Source organism: Vulpes lagopus, chromosome 7 (assembly GCF_018345385.1).
Source record: "Vulpes lagopus strain Blue_001 chromosome 7, ASM1834538v1, whole genome shotgun sequence".
Classification (NCBI taxonomy): domain Eukaryota; kingdom Metazoa; phylum Chordata; class Mammalia; order Carnivora; family Canidae; genus Vulpes; species Vulpes lagopus.
The window spans coordinates 74,712,913-74,730,661 of NC_054830.1; the positions used below are offsets into that span (position 1 = coordinate 74,712,913).

Sequence of the window (17,749 nt, forward strand, 5' to 3'; positions counted from 1 at the left end):
CCTAAGAACCTCATTATTAGTTGAGATCTTGGCCAGAGAATCATTGGTGTAGAATAGGTAAAACTGGGGAAATTTAGGGCAGGATAATTGAGGCATGAAGTACATTTCCAGTTATTTTTTTTAACTTTTCACTGGACTACAAAACCTGTTTTGAAAATTAACTGTATGCTAACTCCTGAGTACCTCTTTTGAATAGGGAAGTGTGCAATTTCTACAAATATACCTTCATATTCACATGTGGACAAATATTCCAAAGGGAAAATTAAAGTGTGGAGGTGACAGAATGTCTATAATATAGAAGAAAGGGAGGTGTTTTGCTCAAAATATTAGGTAGAATTTACAAAGTTCTGGTAATCTGGAATTCTACACTCAGAAACTAAACCTGGATTTAACCTTAAACTGAACTATCCTAAAAAAGGTCACTACAGGCAAAACTTGTTCTACTGTGGTTTGCTGATTGTGCTCCACCGATACTGCATGTTTTCACAAATTAAAGGTTTGTGACAAACCTGCACCAAGCAAGTCTATTGATTCCATTTCTCTAAGAGCATTTGCTCACTTTCTGTCTCTGGGTCACATCTGGTAATTCTTACAATATTTCAAAGATTTTCATTACTATAGTTGCTATGCTAATGATTAGTGAGTAAGACTCCTTGAAAGCTCAGAATGATGGTTAGCACTTTTAAGCAATAAGGTATTTTAAATTAAGGCACGTACATTGCTTTCTTAGACCTAATACTATTGCACAGTTACTAGACTTCTGTAAAGTATAACTTCTACATGCAGTAAGAAACCAAAAAATTAACTTGACTTGCTTTATTACACTATATGCTTCACTGCAGTGGTACGGAACCAAACACACAGCATCTCCAAGGTATGCCTGTAGTCACGGGTAGAACAAGTGTATATGCTTCACTGCAGTGGTACGGAACCAAACATACAGCATCTCCAAGGTATGCCTGTAGTCACGGGTAGAACAAGTGAGAGCAATTTCTTTTAATTCCTTGATTCTAATTTTTTAAATGCAGTATTTATTTGACAGGATAGATTTTGCACTAAAATAACAAAGAACTCTTACACAAAGCAAAAACAAAACAGGTTTAATGATTAAAGCAGATGAATTAATAGGTTTATATAACCATTAACTAAGGGAAGCCCTAGAACCAGAAATAAGGATTTTAAAATTGCATGCAAAGTCTAGTTACCATAAAAACCAAAGCAATACCAAAATATCTCCGCTTCCTAGTATAGACTCCAGGTTTTTTATTTCCAAATCTTGGTAATCAAAATATGTACACTTCCGCATGCTACTGGTAGTGGAGGAATGAGATTATTTGTATAGGACTACAATTATGTTTCACAGATGGGAGAGCACAAAAAGAAGTGTCTTCCTCCACTTTTTCGGGCCCATCTTGAAAAAAGGCACTCCCAAAGGTTCCTTGGTAGGTTTGTTAATTACTCACATAATTTTTACATGTGAAATTAATGGTCCACTCATTTCACAGATCTGGGAACCACAAAGCATTGGAACTGCTTCTTTAACTCACATGCCAAACAACTAGCTTTCTTAATCAATGACCAAAAACACCTTTGGATATCAGTTTGAAAAAAAAATTGGGGCTCTGTTTTCCTTGAAACTTAATCATACGCTTAATTACTAGGCTTTGGCATGCTTTGCCAAGCAGATCATGGAACTGAATAAACCACCATATGATGGTGGAAGGGGACTCTCCTGAATATTTTAGTTTTCTAACTTCAGCTCCCTTGTACCAATGCAACTTTGTCCTTCTCCCTCGAATGACTATAATACCACATGCTCTGAACCTGGGTTTGACCTCTGCTGAAAGATGTGTCAGAAAAGAGATGCTTAAATAAATTACTGTCTTTCTCTATGATCATCAGAACAAAAAGTAATGGAAGTCTTCAGCTGCCTGTGGGCACTTGTCCACCTTTCACAGAATCTTTAGAAACCATTTGCCTGAGGCCAAGGAGAATTTGCTTTATCACTAAACCTGACTCACGCTGAGCCATATGAAACTGCACTTGGGTAGCTAGGCTCAAGCCAAACCGAGCTTGAATATTTCTCTACATTTACTGCATCCATGTAGTGTGCAATTTTTGATGCTGAATAAGAGATATGCGACAATTGAAGGCTTCGCCACAAGCATCACATTCATGGGTTTCTTGAGTTTTCACCTCTGCATGGATCTTCTGATGGTTGACAAGGCTGCGCTGTTGACTAAAACTTTTGTCACACTTCTCACACTTGTAAGGTTTCTCTCCTGTGTGTATTCTCTGATGCTGAATAAGGCCTGAGTTCCGGCTAAAGGCCTTCCCACATTCATCACATTTATGGGGTTTATTACCTGTGTGAACACCCTGATGTCGAATAAGATTACACAGTTGGCTAAAGCTTTTGCCACACTGTCTGCACAAATAAGGTCTCTCACCAGTGTGGATTCTCTGATGCTCTATAAGAAATGAGCTCCGACTGAAGCTTTTCCCGCACACAGTACATAGATAGGGCTTTTCACCAGTGTGGATTCTTTGATGTTGTACAAGATGAGCACTGACACTAAAAGTTTTCCCACATTCATCGCATTTGTAAGATTTTTCCTTGGGGTAGACTTCCTGCTGTATAACAAGACTGCAATTTGGATCAAAACTTTCCTTGGTTTCATTGTATGAGTAAGTCTTCTCTCTGGTGTGGATTCGCTGATGCTGAATAAGACCTGAGCTTCTACTAAAGGCTTTTCCACATTCTTCACATTTATGGGGTTTGTCTCCTGTGTGAATTCTCTGATGACGAGTAAGGTTGCACAGCTGACTAAAGCTTTTCCCACACTCTTTGCACTGATAAGGTCTTTCACCTGTATGGATCCTCTGATGTTCAATAAGGAAGGAGCTCCGACTGAAGCTTTTTCCACATTCGATACAAAGAAAAGGCTTCTCACCAGTGTGGATTTTTTGGTGTTGTATAAGGTATGTACTTAATCTAAAAGCTTTCCCACATTCACCACATTTATGGGGTCTTTCCCCAGTGTGAATTCTCTGATGTTCAACAAGTAACGAGTTTCGACTAAAGCTTTTCTTACATTTGGTACAGTGATAGGGTTTCTCACCAGTGTGAGTTCTCTGATGTTCAATAAGGTGTGACTTCCAGCTGAAGGCTTTCCCACAGTCACTACATTTATGGGGTTTTTCACCTGTGTGAATCCTTTGATGTTTAACAAGGCTCCTTCTCTGGCTGAAGCTCTGTTTACACTGAGTACACTGATAGGGTCTCTCTCCAGTGTGGATTCTCTGATGTCTAATAAGGGTTGAGCTCACACTAAAGGTTTTTCCACAATAATTACACTCATAGGGCCTTTCCCCAGTGTGAATTCTCTGATGTTCAATAACAAATGAACTGCGACTAAAACTTTTCCCACATTCATTGCATTGAAAGGGCTTCTCACCAGTATGGACCCTTTGATGTTGAATGAAATGGGCCTTGCGAACAAAACCCTTTCCACATTCTTCACATTTATGGCATTTCTCTTCTGAGTTTGGTCTCTTACGAATAATGTTATTGTTTCCTCTGAACATTCTCTGTTCCTGGGCCAAAGATTCTCTTGGTATTTCCCATAAGAAGATTCCTCTTTGTTTATCTAACCTACCAACAAGTTCAAAGGTTTCTCTACCTATAGGATCTTGGTCAATTTCACTTTTGATTCTTGTAACTATTACACCCTGTGGTTCCACTTCTTCCTCGATCTCCTCAATTTCTTGTTTTACTGTTGGCTCCTCATCCTTATCTCTGTTCAAAACATCTGGAATAATAAATAGAAAATAGATCAGCCAGGCTCTTTGCTAGCAAGGAGAAAGGCTTAGGAAAATAAGATTAATATAAACTAATCCACTACATCTATAAAACGTGGATGACTACTTTATATTATTAAGGTTAAATTGGTTCATACACCTAAAGCATTTAAGACAGTACCTGGCAAAGAATATAAGCTATATAAATATTACTAGTAGCTATCTGATGAAATATTTTTCTTGGAGAAGGAATATGAAGACTGTTTTTTGTTTTTTTTTTTAAAGGAGCAAGCTTTTAAGGTTTTTTTTTTTTTTAATTTTTTTTAGTAATCTCTACACCCAACATGGGGCTCAAACTCACAACCCTAAGATCAAGAGTCGCATCCTCTTCTCTGACTGAGCCAGCTAGGTACACTAAAAGAGTGTTTTTATGAGGCAAATGATGAGCTAGTAGGGGCAAGCAGAGCTGGGAGGAAGGGCTGGTAAATCAACAGAAACTCATGCAAGGTAAAACAGGGACACAATGAAATAAATCAAGTAGTGGTGTGATGAAATAGTCTATCAAGGAAGACCAGATGATGCAGGAAGATGCAACAGTAGGTTCAGAAAATGTGGTATAAGATAGCGTTACTGTAATGTGAGTAGGCCAAATAACTGAAAGAAATGAACACAAAATGATGCTGAGAAGGATAAAAGAGAAAAACTAGGGGAAGCAAAAATTCTTTCATTAACAAGGATTTACTTATTGCATTCAAAGCCATTCCAGGAGTTGTGCAATGATTCAGAATTCAAAGATAAGGCATGATGCTCCCCATCAAATAAAATGAATGACAAGTACAAGAATATGATAAAATATTTAAAGCAGTTCCTATATTGAGACAAAATAGCTTTTAAAAACAAAATAATGGGGATCCCTGGGTGGCTCAGCAGTTTAGTGCTGCCTTCAGCCCAGGGCATGATCCTGGAGACCCAGGATCGAGTCCCACGTCAGGCTCCCTGCATGGAGTCTGCTTCTCCCTCCTCCTGTGTCTCTGCCTCTTTCTCTGCCTCTCTCTGTGTCTTTCATAAATAAATAAATAAATAAATAAATAAATAAATAAATAAATAAATAAATAAAATGAGTTGGATCAACATGGAGTCTATGATATAGAAAGACAAAATAAATACAAAAGAATATGGTCAGAGAATGAAAGACACAGAGAAAGAGCAGTCTGTGGTAACTTATGCCCTCACCTACCACAAATTATACCACATTCTTCAAGTATACATGATTCTCACTCTTCTAAAGATTTAAGAGCCAAGCTGGAACCATGCAGTTCCAAATGAGAGTCTCAAAGTCATCTGAAAAATGAAAATCTTGCATGTGTTGAAGGAAATATAACATAATGGTCTATGATGAAACAAGAGTGGCATACAGAACACTGAAGTCTGCTTCTGACTTCTTTCCTGATTTTCAATCTCTTGTTGTCTGCTGGAAAATTTCACTAGACAAGTTGATCAGTACCAAATATATTTTTGGCCCTAAACAATTTCTTTTGCTAGACTTCCTCTTTTCTCTCAATTTTCTAATCTTCTACCTTTACAGTCATCTCTGAATCTTCTTTTTATTTACTTCAAACCAGTCATTAAGTTCTTTTATTCCAAAAATCTTCTTATTCCCCTAAGAAAGTAGTAGAAACTGTATTTCTGCTTCCACTACTAATAGTATTGTCTTTTAAATCACTTCAATGGACTGCTTTCTTTCACACAGTGAAAAAGGATGGGAGAATTCCCTCAACTTTCTGCCCCCTGCCTATAAAATTATCTGCAATGGTACATGAAGATATATCCTATTCTTATCAAAGGCTAATTCATCTACCTTCTCTTGATCCCATTTGTCTCTGAGCATTTGTTCAATTATTACAATTGTTTCCTCTTTCTTTCATCTATTCTTCACTGCAAACACACCTCCAAATATGCTCAGCATACAAATATGCCCAACTTTCTCTTGAACCTAAAATCCTTCTCTCAATGGAATCTAAGTTTTGAAATTAAATCTTAACACCATAGGTCTCCATTTCCCAGCTATGTTTTCCATGTCCAACCTTTTCCCATTCAACCAATTTACAACTACTGTGAAATCTGGCTTCTATTTCCAGCATCTAGAGAAGCTTCTATGAAATCACCAATGATTCTTGAATAACAAATACAAGCAACATTTTCAGTACTTATTTTATTCAGCAGCATCTGACACTGTTGACCATTCCCATTTTGACATTATCTGTTTTTGGTTTCTATGCTATTATATTCTTCTAGTTCCCTAGTACTTCTAACTTTGGCCTTTTCTAATAAATTTCTTTCATGTATTTCTCTTCCTTTGTTAACTGTTGAAAAGTTACTGTTGCCCATGTTTACCTTCTTACTTTGCTCTCTCTATATACTCTGGGTATTGCCACTTAACTGTCTTAAGAAGGGCTTACAATTAACATGATCATCACTGGCTGTCATGTATGTCTCCACCTCTAATCATCTTCTCTTGACAGGCATCCTCATCCATTAGCCAAAGCAGAAAATCATACTAGATTTCTCCACTTTTCTGATCAGTAAACAATCACCAAAATCAAAGATTCTACTCTCTACTATCTACCTTCTTTTCATGTTTTCCCTGGATTATGTGAAAGCCATCTAATAATCCTTCACTCTAGTCTTTAAGCTGCCTCCACACTATATCTACCCTACTGCATCCAGAGAGATGTACATGAAATGGAATTCCAGTCACATCGCCCCCTATAGATTCACTAGTACTCCATGACCTCTGATTGCAAATCAGCTCTTTACACCAGGATACTCAGCACTTCATGACAGGTTCACTAAACCTTATGTCACTCTCCTAACCACTCTCTCACACCCAAAGTGTGCAAACTGCTTTAATCTTTTATGCCATTTCTTTGCATATCTCATTTACTAAATGTCCCCCAACATTGTTTACCTGGAAAATTCTTGGTTTCTCTTCAAGATTCAATTCAAAGCAACCTTTCCTCTACAAAGCCTTCACTAAGTCCACTAGACAGATTTAGGTGTTCTGTTTTTTTATCATCTGTCCTCATCCATAAATGCACTGTAGCTATTATATGCACCATTATTCATTATATTTGTCTCTTCCATGGGACTGTAAATTCCTTGTGAGAAGGGGAAGTCTCTTTATAATGTTTACTCAGTATTGTTCCAGCGGTTTTACTCAAAGGAGTAAGATAAAATTGTTATTTGCAGACAATACAAATGTCTATGTAAAATTTCTAAAAGAATTAAGTGAAATATAATAGCAACAAGAAAACTAAGATATAAAATAAGTACTGGTACTTATTATCAAGAATAACCAGTTAGGAAATATTATAGAAAAGTAAAATATGTCTTGTATGATAATAAAAACCATAAAACCTAAGTCTTATGAAAATTGTATGAGGGCCATGAAAATAAGCCATAAAAATTTTCTCAAGGACATAAGACAGATAAATAGAGTCAAGCAAATTACTAAAGAGATTTAATATTATAAGGATCTTAATTCTTCCCAAACCAATCTATGAAACCAATTGTATTCCAATTTAAATCTTATGAATGAATTAAAAACCACAATGAGTAATTTTCAACTTGAAAAATATAGAAAACTAGTTAAGTGTATCCTAAAAAAGAATATAAAAGAATGATTTATCATACCAGACATAAAATTTAACATACTGCTTAAGTAAATTAAACAGAAATGCATTGGAATAAAAATAGTCAGAGACTGGTAAAGAAAACAAGTGAGTTTAGGCTTCCACACAGAGCAGCACAGAAAGAACTATCCATTAGATCTAAGCATGGTAGCTGTAATCACCTTCTGAGGTCTCTGCCATGCTTGTATTTTATATTCCCATCCTGCAATCATATAATTTGTCTAGAATAGACAGTTGACTCAAAGTGCATCTCTCCCAGGAATTTGGAATTAAACCTGAAATAGGCAGTTATTTTGAACATGATTAGAGTTGTAACCTATCAATTCAGAAGCATGTGGATATGAGGAAGAAAGTCAGGTCTACCAAGGAGAAAGAAACAGAACACAAAGAAAGAGTTAAATCCTGACCTTCCTAAAAAAAAAAAAAAAAAAAAAAAAAAAATCCTGACCGTCTGAGTGCTCCAATTTCTGGGTTTATTTTTTATTTTTTATTTTTTTAGGTAGGCTCCATGCTAGGTGTGGAGCTTGAACTCACGACCCTGGGATCAAGATCTGAGCCAACATCAAGAGTGGGATGCTTGACCAACTGAGCCACCCAGATGCCCCTGGGTTTTAGTCCTTTTCTGATATCTAGTTGCAATCATGCTCATATATTCTGTATGCCACCTCTGTCCCTATAATAAGCTCTCTTGTTGGCTTAAACTAGTTTGGGTTGATTTCTATACTCTTTAATCAGTTTTAATAATATGGTAGCTGAGGAGAGACAGAAAAGGCAAGGAAATGGTAAAGTGGAAGTGGCTAAACCTTGGGACAGAATAAGAGTTACCACACATTTTCTAAAAAGGACCAGCAATAAGCAATAAATATTTTTGGCTTTGTGAGCCATATGGTCTCTATTGGAATTATTCAGCTCTGCCACTATAGCATGAAAGTAGTAATAGATAATACATAAAGAATGGGAATGTCTTTGTTCCAATAAAACTTTTTTTTTTTTTTTTAATAAAAACAGTGTGCCACATTTGGCCTGTGGACCATAGCTGCCAACCCCAGTACCCAAGAGTATAAAAAGAACAGTTTTCTTGGTAAAAGAATGAGAGAATGGGGAAGAAACTGCATTCCTAGTGCTGGCACAGTGCTTGATTAACTATTTATTGAATGGTTGAGTGCTGAACAAACAACTGAGGAGAGACTAATCTAAGAAGAGAAACGGTGAGTTTAAGGTCTTATAGGTACAGCAATTCTCAATTCTGTCAAGGTCCAATATAGCTCAAGCAGACTGGAAAGGAGTCATTAAACTGAAGAAGTCCATTTCATTTGAAAGAACTGAAAGATCAAGAACTGGGATCAAACTGTCACCTATATTATCAATGTAGTTACTAAAGTGTTTAAAGAAAAACCAGAATAAAAGACCAAACTAAAGTGGGAAGAGTAATAAGTAAAGCAGCAAGATGAAGTGCAGGAAAACACTGTACTGGAAAAATCAAGTAATTACGATCTTTCACTAGGAGAGCTCTCATCAAAGAAATGGCGACAGAGTCTACAGAGGAAGATGAAAAGTTTGTGGAGGGAGAAATAATAACTGATAAAAAGCTGTAGTTCAGCTAAAATAAGAGCCTGAAAGTAGGAGATCAACAGATGGGCTCACTACCATGTCTTTGTCCATATGGTACTCACATTTTACAGTAGTAGAGGAAGGCAAGGCTGGGCATTTGCCTGGTTCTATCAACCAGGATACCATATGTGTGGATAAAGCTAGCAATGACTCAGAGACACCATGATATATTGGGGAAAAGAAAAATCAGCAGCTGATATGGCTGGAGACTGAAGAGGTGTGCAAGAAATAGATGATTCTAAGAAGCCAGGCAGGGGCTATTCAGAAAGGCTCTACTAGCTATAACAAGAATTAAGATTCTTATCCTTTAAGCTATCAGTAATTGGAAATTGAAAGCAGTTAACTAACAAAATCACTTTGGTGGCAGTATATAGAAAGGGAGATTGGAGGCAAGGGGCTAGTTTATGGACTAATGTAATAAACTAGTCAAGAGGTACTGATTCTTAAGTATATTCATTCGTTCAGTTACACAAGTATTTTTTTTTTAAGATTTTATTAATTTATTCATGAGAGACAGAGAGAACCGCAGAGACACAGGCAGAGGGAGAAGCAGGCTCCACACAGGGAGCCCGATGTGGGACTCAATCCCGGGTCTCCAGGGTCATGCCCTGGGCTGAAGGCAGGTGCCAAACCGCTGAGCCACCCGGGCTGCCCCTAGTTACACAAATATTTAGAAGCATATATATATGTACACACACACACACACACACACACACACACACCTGGCTCAGTGCTGAAGAAATCAAATGAAAAAAATATAGTTACTGTCCTCATGGAGACCAGCCTGGTTAGAGAAATAACATAAAGAATGATTAGAGTACAATGGGATAAACTCAATGGAAGTGCATATAGTAGCACAGAAAAAGGAGTACTTAATTCTGAAGAGGAGACCCTTGAGATCTAAATGGATTATTTGAGATTTGCCAGGTATGAGTTATTTACGTGGTCTTCAAAAGGAGATGACAAAGATTTTAGAGCTCTTAGAAAAGATAATGAGTATGATGATAGCAATCATCATTTATAATATACTTATTACATGTTAATCAGTGTCCTAAGTGCTTTACATATATTAACTCAATTAATGCTCACTGCAACCTAAAAGGTTAAGTGCTGCTATTACTGCCATCATGTAAAAGAAGAAATAGGCATGGAAAGGTTATGTAATTCATCCATGGTCACAAGGCATGTAAGTGGTTGAACCAGGATTTTTACTTAGGCAGTTAGGCTCCAGTTGTTTCTCTTAGGTGGAAGTAAAGATTTGAGACTTATCACATGGAGGTAGGTGATAAATCTGAGTGTGGATAAGGTCTGCCAAAGAAAGCATATAGACTGACAGGAAGTGTGAGAACGCAAGGTAAGAGAAGGAAGCAATAAAGAATTTTCAAGTATCTATAAAGAGATGGAACAAAATAAGATCCAAAAGAGTCTACTGCCTTTGATAATTGGGTTATTATAGACCGTTAAACAATATAAGGGAAATGGGAGAGGCAAGAAAAGGGGCTTGGAGATAACAGAAGGGAAAGCACAAAATAGGTGTGGATGACATTAACTACTCTTATAAAAACTTGGCTATGAAGTGAATGAGGAGGTTACAGGGAACAGCAAGGAGGAGAGACTGTGGCTCAAAGGCTAGCCACCCACCCGCCTGCTTTCCTCAATCAAAAGAGTCATAAACATACCTATCATCAAAATAAAGGTACCAGGGAAGAAGAACAGAGACTGAAGTAGGCGGCAGAGGAGAAAGATGACTGATGGATAAGTTCTTGGAGAAGTGAGGAAATAGGTTTAAGCATGCACATGAAGGGCAGAAAAGTTGAGAGTGCACGTTTAGTGGCCTCTATCTTCTCTATGAAACAGAAAGTGAGGTCCACTACTGAGTGATGGACCCAAGGAAAACTTTAGTTTTGGAACAGTCGTTAAAAGGAAGAAGGTAATGAGCAAATCAATGACAAAAAACTGGCTGAGATGTAAAAACCCACTGCACACTAGAAGAAAAGCTATGCATAAATATAGGGTATCAACCCCTTCAGTTAAAGAATTTCTTCTGCTGTGTTTAGCAACTCTGGTAGGAGAAGAGAAAAGGCAGATCTTATAACCAACACAAAACTTAAACTTTGCAGGCTTGGGTAGAGCACAATAAGGGGGCGAGAAAGCATAATGGTGATAATTCCTATGGAGGTCCATGGATTGGATAAAGAGGTGAAGTTAGGAGAGGATTTATAATCTGGAGCAAGAGAAGGAGAAGTTAAGGAACAGGAAACATGATTAAGAATAAGTAGGATTAGGAGGAAAGGAGTAGGAGAAGCAGAAAGGTAAGAAGTCATAGTAAGCTCCACATGGGCAGAGAGCACATCTGTTTTGGTCACCTGCCTAGTCAGTCGAAAATAATAATGAAAAATGCCTGGATAATTTTCAAAGAGTAAGATTGGCCTGCTTTGACAGAATTTAGGGTTTCACCATCAATGCAAATTGAACAGAAAAGGAAAGCAAGGTCCCTGAAGATATATAGTCAGGATATAGTGAGGCTTAAGTAATAGCTACATCACTGATGACATAAGTTGGCACAGAGAAGATTGTGAAATGTGACAAAATCTATATGTGAGGGACCAAGAAATGTTGCAGATGACAGTGAAAAGGAACAGAGTGGACAGAGCAAGACTGCTGAGGCCTCCCAGGAGAGAGATTTTGTTTGAAGGGTTAAACTAATGCTTTGGGAACAGCCCTGAAAAGGTACAGAACAGTAACTGCTCCCTTCTAGCCCTGAGACAAAGGATAGGGGAAAAAAGAGGGTGTGGGAGAAAAAGCAGCCTCTGCCAGAGAAGTGGTGTCCTTGGGAAAGTGCCAGTTTTCAGTTAAGGCCAGGAGGGGTAAGGAACATTATGTGAAGAAGAACAGGGGCTCCAGAAGGCAGAGTGAAAAGGGGTGGGAGGAAAGCAGTGGGAGGATGAGCCAGGAGGGAAAGTACAGAGCAATATGGGAATGAGATTATGAAGACAAGAAGCCAGAAAGGCTTGTATTTTGGTTATTGCAAGGACACCAGGGATGACAGTCATGGAAACAATTAATGGCTGAAAGACTTAAATCAGAACTTTGGAACAAAGCAGCCTTGGTCCCACTGGTGTGGTCCAAGTGTTCTCAGGGTCTGATTTCTTGTAGCCTCTTCCATAGGTTAATCAGAGGAACAAAAAAAGATTCTTACCCAGTGAGACCAGGTTTCCATAATTCTCCATCATGACATCTTTATACAGGCTTCTCTGAGCTGGATCCAGATAATCCCACTCCTCCTGGGTAAAAAACACAGCCACATCCTCAAATGTCAGCAAGCCCTGAAATAGTACGATTTCTGTAGTCAGTTCTTGTCTCAAGGACAATTCTACGACTGAAAAGTAGCAGAAGCAATCACTTATCGGGGCCAGGTAGGCTAGGACGACCAAGGTGTCCAAGAGCTCCATGTGGGGCCCAATTCTGGAACAGACAAGCACCTCAAACTAGAGGATGACTGCACTGGATCCTCGTCGTCAGTAGTGATGGTCCTAAGGATAGAACTTTTCTAGTTTAGTGATTATACCCGAACATTTCTATTTTAGTAAGCTGCCCCCCGAACTCTCCAAGTTTCCTGCACCTCACTGCCCGGCTCCAAACTCTATCCGCACTGGCCTGGGGCCCTGTTCAACCCCAGGAAGTGCTCTAAGCGCCTACCTTGGGTCCCAGCATCGAAGACAGGCGCACAAGACCCGGGGGGAGGTAAAAAATGGTGCCTCACCTGGAAGAACTCACCAATGAGGCCGGTTGTTTGGAGCATTACTAATGGTCTTCAACTGATTTATCAAGTCGCTCTTGAGAAAAAAAAAAAAGGCCAAGCGAGCAATTTGCGATGCCATCCAGAGCACTACGGGTCGGTACTACCTTGCACATCGCTGGCCCTGAAGACCACGGGGGGGGGGAGGGGGAGGGCGCGGCCTAGCTCCGGTAGTGGCGAGAGAACGCGGATACCCGGAGGGGGGGGCGCTTACCTTTGGCTCTGGAGGGGGGCTCGGCGAGGCCATCTCCCGGACAGAAAATCAGGGCAGGAACCCGCGGCGGCCGCAGGAGAGGAACCTTTCGTGAGGCCTACCCAGCCGCTGGAAATTAGGCCCGACGGAGGCGAGGCCTGCAGGGTGCGTCTGGCCAGGTCCTGCCTCGGTCCCCGAGCGGTCACGACCCCAGCAGCATATCAGACGCGCTCTCTGGCCGTCCCCCAACCCCAAATTCCCGCCCCACCTTGCTGCGCAGCCTTTCAGGCCTCCTCCCGGAGCCTCCTCCCGGTTGCCAGTTCCTCCTCCTTTCAGCCGAGGAGCGCTATGACCGCCCGCCCCCGGACCAGAAGGCGTCACCCGGAACGTTCCCGGGACGCCCCTGAACTACAACTCCCGGCATGCTCTGAGAGAACGCCTCGGTCCAGCCTCCGTCGGCCATGGTCCCCGGACTACATTTCCCGGCGTGCAAAGGGGGAGGTAGCGGCGAGTGATGCTTAACAGGAAAAAGGGAACACCTGCCACTAAGCTTACATCTGATTGGCTGCTGTTGGCGCGACGCTGCCGGCTGAAGGCCGCGCCGTAGCCCGCTGCTCTCCTTCGAGATGGCGGCGTTGTCAGCGTCTGGGGTTACCAGAAGAGGCCTCGCGTGGGTGGTCTTAGGGGCACCGCGGAGAGAATTTTGGTCTCGATTCAGGTAAAGCGGAAGGGTGGATGGTGGGTCTGTTTCAGGGAAAGTAAGGGGAGAAACTGAGGAGGATGAAAGGACGAATCCGAAAGCCAGTGGCGTGCTATTCAGACGGGCCCCGGGCCGCCCGGGGGGGCTCAGCGGCTTAGCGCCCGGAGACCCGGGATCGAGTCCCGCGTCGGGCCCCCTGCGTGGAGCCTGCTTCTCCCTCTGCCTGTGTCTCTATGAGTAAATAAATTTTTAAAATCTTAAAAAAAATTTTTTAATGTAAAAATTTTTAATGATTTTTTTTAAATTAGAAAAAATTAAAAAAAAAAAAAAAAAGACGGGACCCCGGTCCTGCGGCTTGGGTTAGGGTTCGGAGTTCAGAACCGTGAGCCACCTGGAGTGGTGGACCCCCCAGTCTTGGCCTCAGCTTTCTTACCATGGAGCTACCGCTCTTTCCCCCTCTCACTTCACTCACTAATTGATTGATTTTTTTTTAAGCACTCATTAATTTATTAAGCAAACAGTACTGGCCCTGCGCTCCAGGCGCTGAGTGCGGTGTCCGAAAACAAGCGGCTCGTTTGGAGCGAGCAACCTAGCACGTGGACGTGAAAGTGGTCGGTGAACGAAGCTCCCTGGCGCGGTACCTTCCTTCACAGGCAAGGTTCAGAAGTGAAGTGCGGCCCCCGCGTTTTGTTTCGTTTGTTCATTCATTGATCTACTCGACAGGTAGTTACTAAACGTCGGCTCTGGGCCAGCCTGTCCCTAAGCAGTTTACAGCGGCGAGAATAAAGTCCCTCCTCAGAGCGTAAGTACCCTAACCGATGAGAAAACCGAGGCTCCGCGGAGAGGGAGTGTTTTGCCAAAAACAAGTTCAATGTCACAGCTGGAACCAGAACCCAGGTCTTTGACTAAGACCCCCTGTAAGTCTACTGCTTTTCCCTCAGCACCATCTGGAATAATTTGAAGGTAAATCTATTTGACTAATACCAAGACTTGTGGGCACCTCAGCGAACAATTTGTGCCCTCAGCTTTCAAGCAGAAACTTTCCATTCCGAAGAATTTTTGTCACCTGTTCAGTGGATTTATTAGCTTCCCTCAGGTTTGTTTCATCCACTCATTCAACACAAGTTTGCAGAGTGTCTATTATATGTCAGATGTTTAGGTGTTAGGGATACAGTTGTTTGCTTTTTTAGATTTTATTGATTTATTCATGAGAGACACAGAGAGAGAGGCAGCGACACAGGCAGAGGGAGAAGCAGGCCCCATGCAGGGAGCATGACGTGGGACTCTATCCCGGGTCTCCAGGATCACGCCCTGGGCTGCAGGTGGCGCTAAACCACTGAGCCACCCGGGCTGCCCAGGGATACAGTTGTTAGTAAGGCAGACCAAATATTTGTCTTCCTAAAGTGTATATTCTGATGAAGAAAAACAAACAAACAAACAAACAAATATAATTTCAAAGTGTAAATTGTGAAGAAAACGAGAGCAGTGTAAGAGATTACCAAGATGGAAGGAATGGGTTACATTTCATTCTGATGAAATGGGACTGGAGTTGTTTGAAGAGAAAATGGCAAGTGATGAAGTAGATAGACATAGTGTAAACAACTCTTTGGGAAACTGGATAGGAACATGGAGTCTAGGGGGTATTATTTTTTCTTTAAAAATGGGAGATATATACAGCCCTGGGAACAGTATCAGTTGAAGAGAAACTGATAAAAGAATTGATGCAGAATGAGAGCTAACAGCAGGAAAAGTCTTTGCGTAGGCAAAGAGAAAGTGCTACAAACCATATTCTTGGCCAGACATGATTTCTTTATCGCTTCCCCCCCATACCCCCACATCATTTTTTTCTGACATCTCCAATTTCTGTAAGGATGACCAATCCCATCCAATACCAACCTCATAGAAAACAAGAGTCAGATCATGAACTAATATTTCATTAAGCACTGAAGTAGCATATCAGGCAGATTTCCTAACATTGGCCCATGTACTTAGTTATTTAAGCAGTTTTCAAAGGACCCCCAAATCAGTAAAACAGGTCTCTGTATTCAGGAGTTTATAATCTGGTGCAGTGGTTCTTAACCAGGGATAATTTTGCCCATCGGGATATTTGGCAATGTCATTTGGTTATGACAAATGCTACTAGCATTTACCCTACCCTGGATAGAGGTCAGGGACGCTGCTGAGCATCTTATAATGAACATGATAGCCCCCTACAACAAAGAATTACCTGGTCTAAAATGTCAGTGTTTGGGTTGAGAAAGCCTGATCTAGTAAGAGAAGTAGAATGTAAAAAAACTAAAACTCAGGTAGGATGCAATATACTGTGAAAGCAATATAAAGTGCTATAGTAGATCAGAGGAATTTAAAATTATATTTGGGGAAATTAGGTAAAACTTTTTTTAAAGACCTTATTTATTTATTCATGAGAGAGACAGAGAGAGAGAGAGGCAGGCTCCATGCAGGAAGCCCGACGACCTGGGCATTTCCAATAGGATATAACTTGAGACAACACATGACACCAGGAAAGAGTGTAGTAGTTTAGTTTGGGTGGGGCATAGAGTATGTAGAGATTAGTAGGAGGTGAGGTTAGAGAGGTGGATTGGATTTGGAAACTGGGAATCCCAGGCAAATGATTTACTACTTTACCTCTTCTTGGGAAAACTTAGAGCACGTAAAACCTGTAATTCTCTTTTCTGTGTATACCAGCTCAATTCAGTTATAAGCTTCCAAAGGCGGGAATCTATCTTATTCTCTCTACAGTGCCTAAAAGAATAGTAAATATGCATATTCTTTATTGATTTAGATAGATGGATAAGATTGGGTGTGGTGTTCATCAGCTTGTCAGATACATTAGTGCATTTAACCAAAGAGTCACATATTTGTTTTTGATCATTGCAGAAAAGAGGAGAAGCCATTGGTGCCTGAGACAGTAGAAGAGGTGAAGGAAAAACCTATTTTGGTGTGTCCACCCTTACGAAGCCGAACATACATACCACCTGAAGATCTCCAGAGTCGTGTGGAATCTTGTGTCAGAGAAATTTTTGGCTCATCTGTTCCTAGCAGTTGGCAGGACGTGTCCCTGGAAGATGGTCATCTGAAATTCGGGTTGTTGTCACGTTTAGCTGATGACTTGGGCCATGCAGTGCCCAACTCCAGGCTTCACCAGATGTGCAGGGTCAGAGATGTTCTTGATTTCTATAATGTGCCTATTCGTGATAGATCTAAATTTGATGAACTGATTGCCAGTAATCTGCCTCCCAATTTAAAAATCACTTGGGGTTATTGAGCAACTCAGAAGAGGAGCATCTTGAAATCATTTTGTCCTGAGCAAGAGGACTGGTTATTAGACTTTTGATACTTTACCATGTGAAATGCTATCAGAATAGTTCTCTAAATCCTCTTTTTCTGTAGAAGAATGAATTAGCTCTTTTTTTCCCTCATATCATGAATTAACAACAGGATTTTCTTTTTCACATTTGCTGAAATCTTTTTTTTTTTTTTTTTAATGGAATTGAGTCATTAATCATGTATGAAAGTTTCCTTCTCTGGAGGACACTAATTATTAAACTTGGGTTTAAGATATGAGGCTATTCTATGTTCAGACGTGGTCTTTATTCTTTTAGGTGTAAAATAGTAGATGCAAAAATATGTTTTAATCCTGTTAGGACTCTTAAGTCTAAGGTAGCATTATGTATAGTATGTATACAAATAAGGAAACTTCTTAAAGAAATGTAAAAAGGGGGAAAAAAAAAAGAAATGTAAAAAGCAACGTTGTTTATTATAGCAAATTGTTTCTTTCACTACTTTACTCATAGAAATAGAAAATGATACTGGCTGTTCTAGACTAACCTCTTTTGGAATTAAAGTATACTTTTGAAGTGTGCTGTGTGTTTTTTTATTTTTTTGAAGCTGAAATTTGCTTCTCTGCTTTGTCATTTACTTATGTATTATAA

General features: G+C 40.2%; 2 protein-coding genes across 3 annotated transcripts; one reads left to right on the plus strand and one right to left on the minus strand.

Annotated features, from left to right (window-relative positions):
* Positions 1-1,079: 1,079 nt before the first annotated feature.
* Positions 1,080-13,437, minus strand: ZNF189 (zinc finger protein 189). 2 transcript variants are annotated; one of them, XM_041761974.1, is made up of 3 exons: positions 13,118-13,437; positions 12,304-12,388; positions 1,080-3,812 (listed from the first exon to the last, which is right to left on the minus strand). In XM_041761974.1, exons 1-3 carry the CDS (start codon positions 13,148-13,150, stop codon positions 2,092-2,094), a joined length of 1,839 nt encoding a protein of 612 aa, XP_041617908.1. In that variant the 5' UTR covers positions 13,151-13,437; the 3' UTR covers positions 1,080-2,091. The 2 variants fall into 2 exon arrangements, with proteins under 2 accessions (XP_041617908.1, XP_041617906.1); XM_041761972.1 differs by having other exon boundaries at positions 12,304-12,430.
* A 240-nt stretch (positions 13,438-13,677) lies between these two features.
* LOC121495946 (39S ribosomal protein L50, mitochondrial-like) lies at positions 13,678-17,678 on the plus strand. Its single transcript, XM_041764053.1, has 2 exons — positions 13,678-13,814; positions 16,695-17,678. Exons 1-2 carry the CDS (start codon positions 13,723-13,725, stop codon positions 17,080-17,082), a joined length of 480 nt encoding a protein of 159 aa, XP_041619987.1. The 5' UTR covers positions 13,678-13,722; the 3' UTR covers positions 17,083-17,678.
* The last annotated feature ends 71 nt before the right edge of the window (positions 17,679-17,749 follow it).

Excerpts from the sequence above, each read along its gene's own strand:
- ZNF189 (XM_041761972.1), bottom strand. The coding sequence starts at position 13,150 with ATGGCCTCGCCGAGCCCCCCTCCAGAGCCAAAG. Across the intron at positions 12,431-13,117 it reads GCCCCCCTCCAGAGCCAAAG|GGCTTGCTGACATTTGAGGA; the intron begins GTAAGCGCCCCC and ends GTACTATTTCAG. Across the intron at positions 3,813-12,303 it reads TGGAAACCTGGTCTCACTGG|ATGTTTTGAACAGAGATAAG; the intron begins GTAAGAATCTTT and ends TTATTATTCCAG.
- LOC121495946 (XM_041764053.1), top strand. The coding sequence starts at position 13,723 with ATGGCGGCGTTGTCAGCGTCTGGGGTTACCAGAAGAGGCCTCGCGTGG. Across the intron at positions 13,815-16,694 it reads GAATTTTGGTCTCGATTCAG|AAAAGAGGAGAAGCCATTGG; the intron begins GTAAAGCGGAAG and ends TGATCATTGCAG.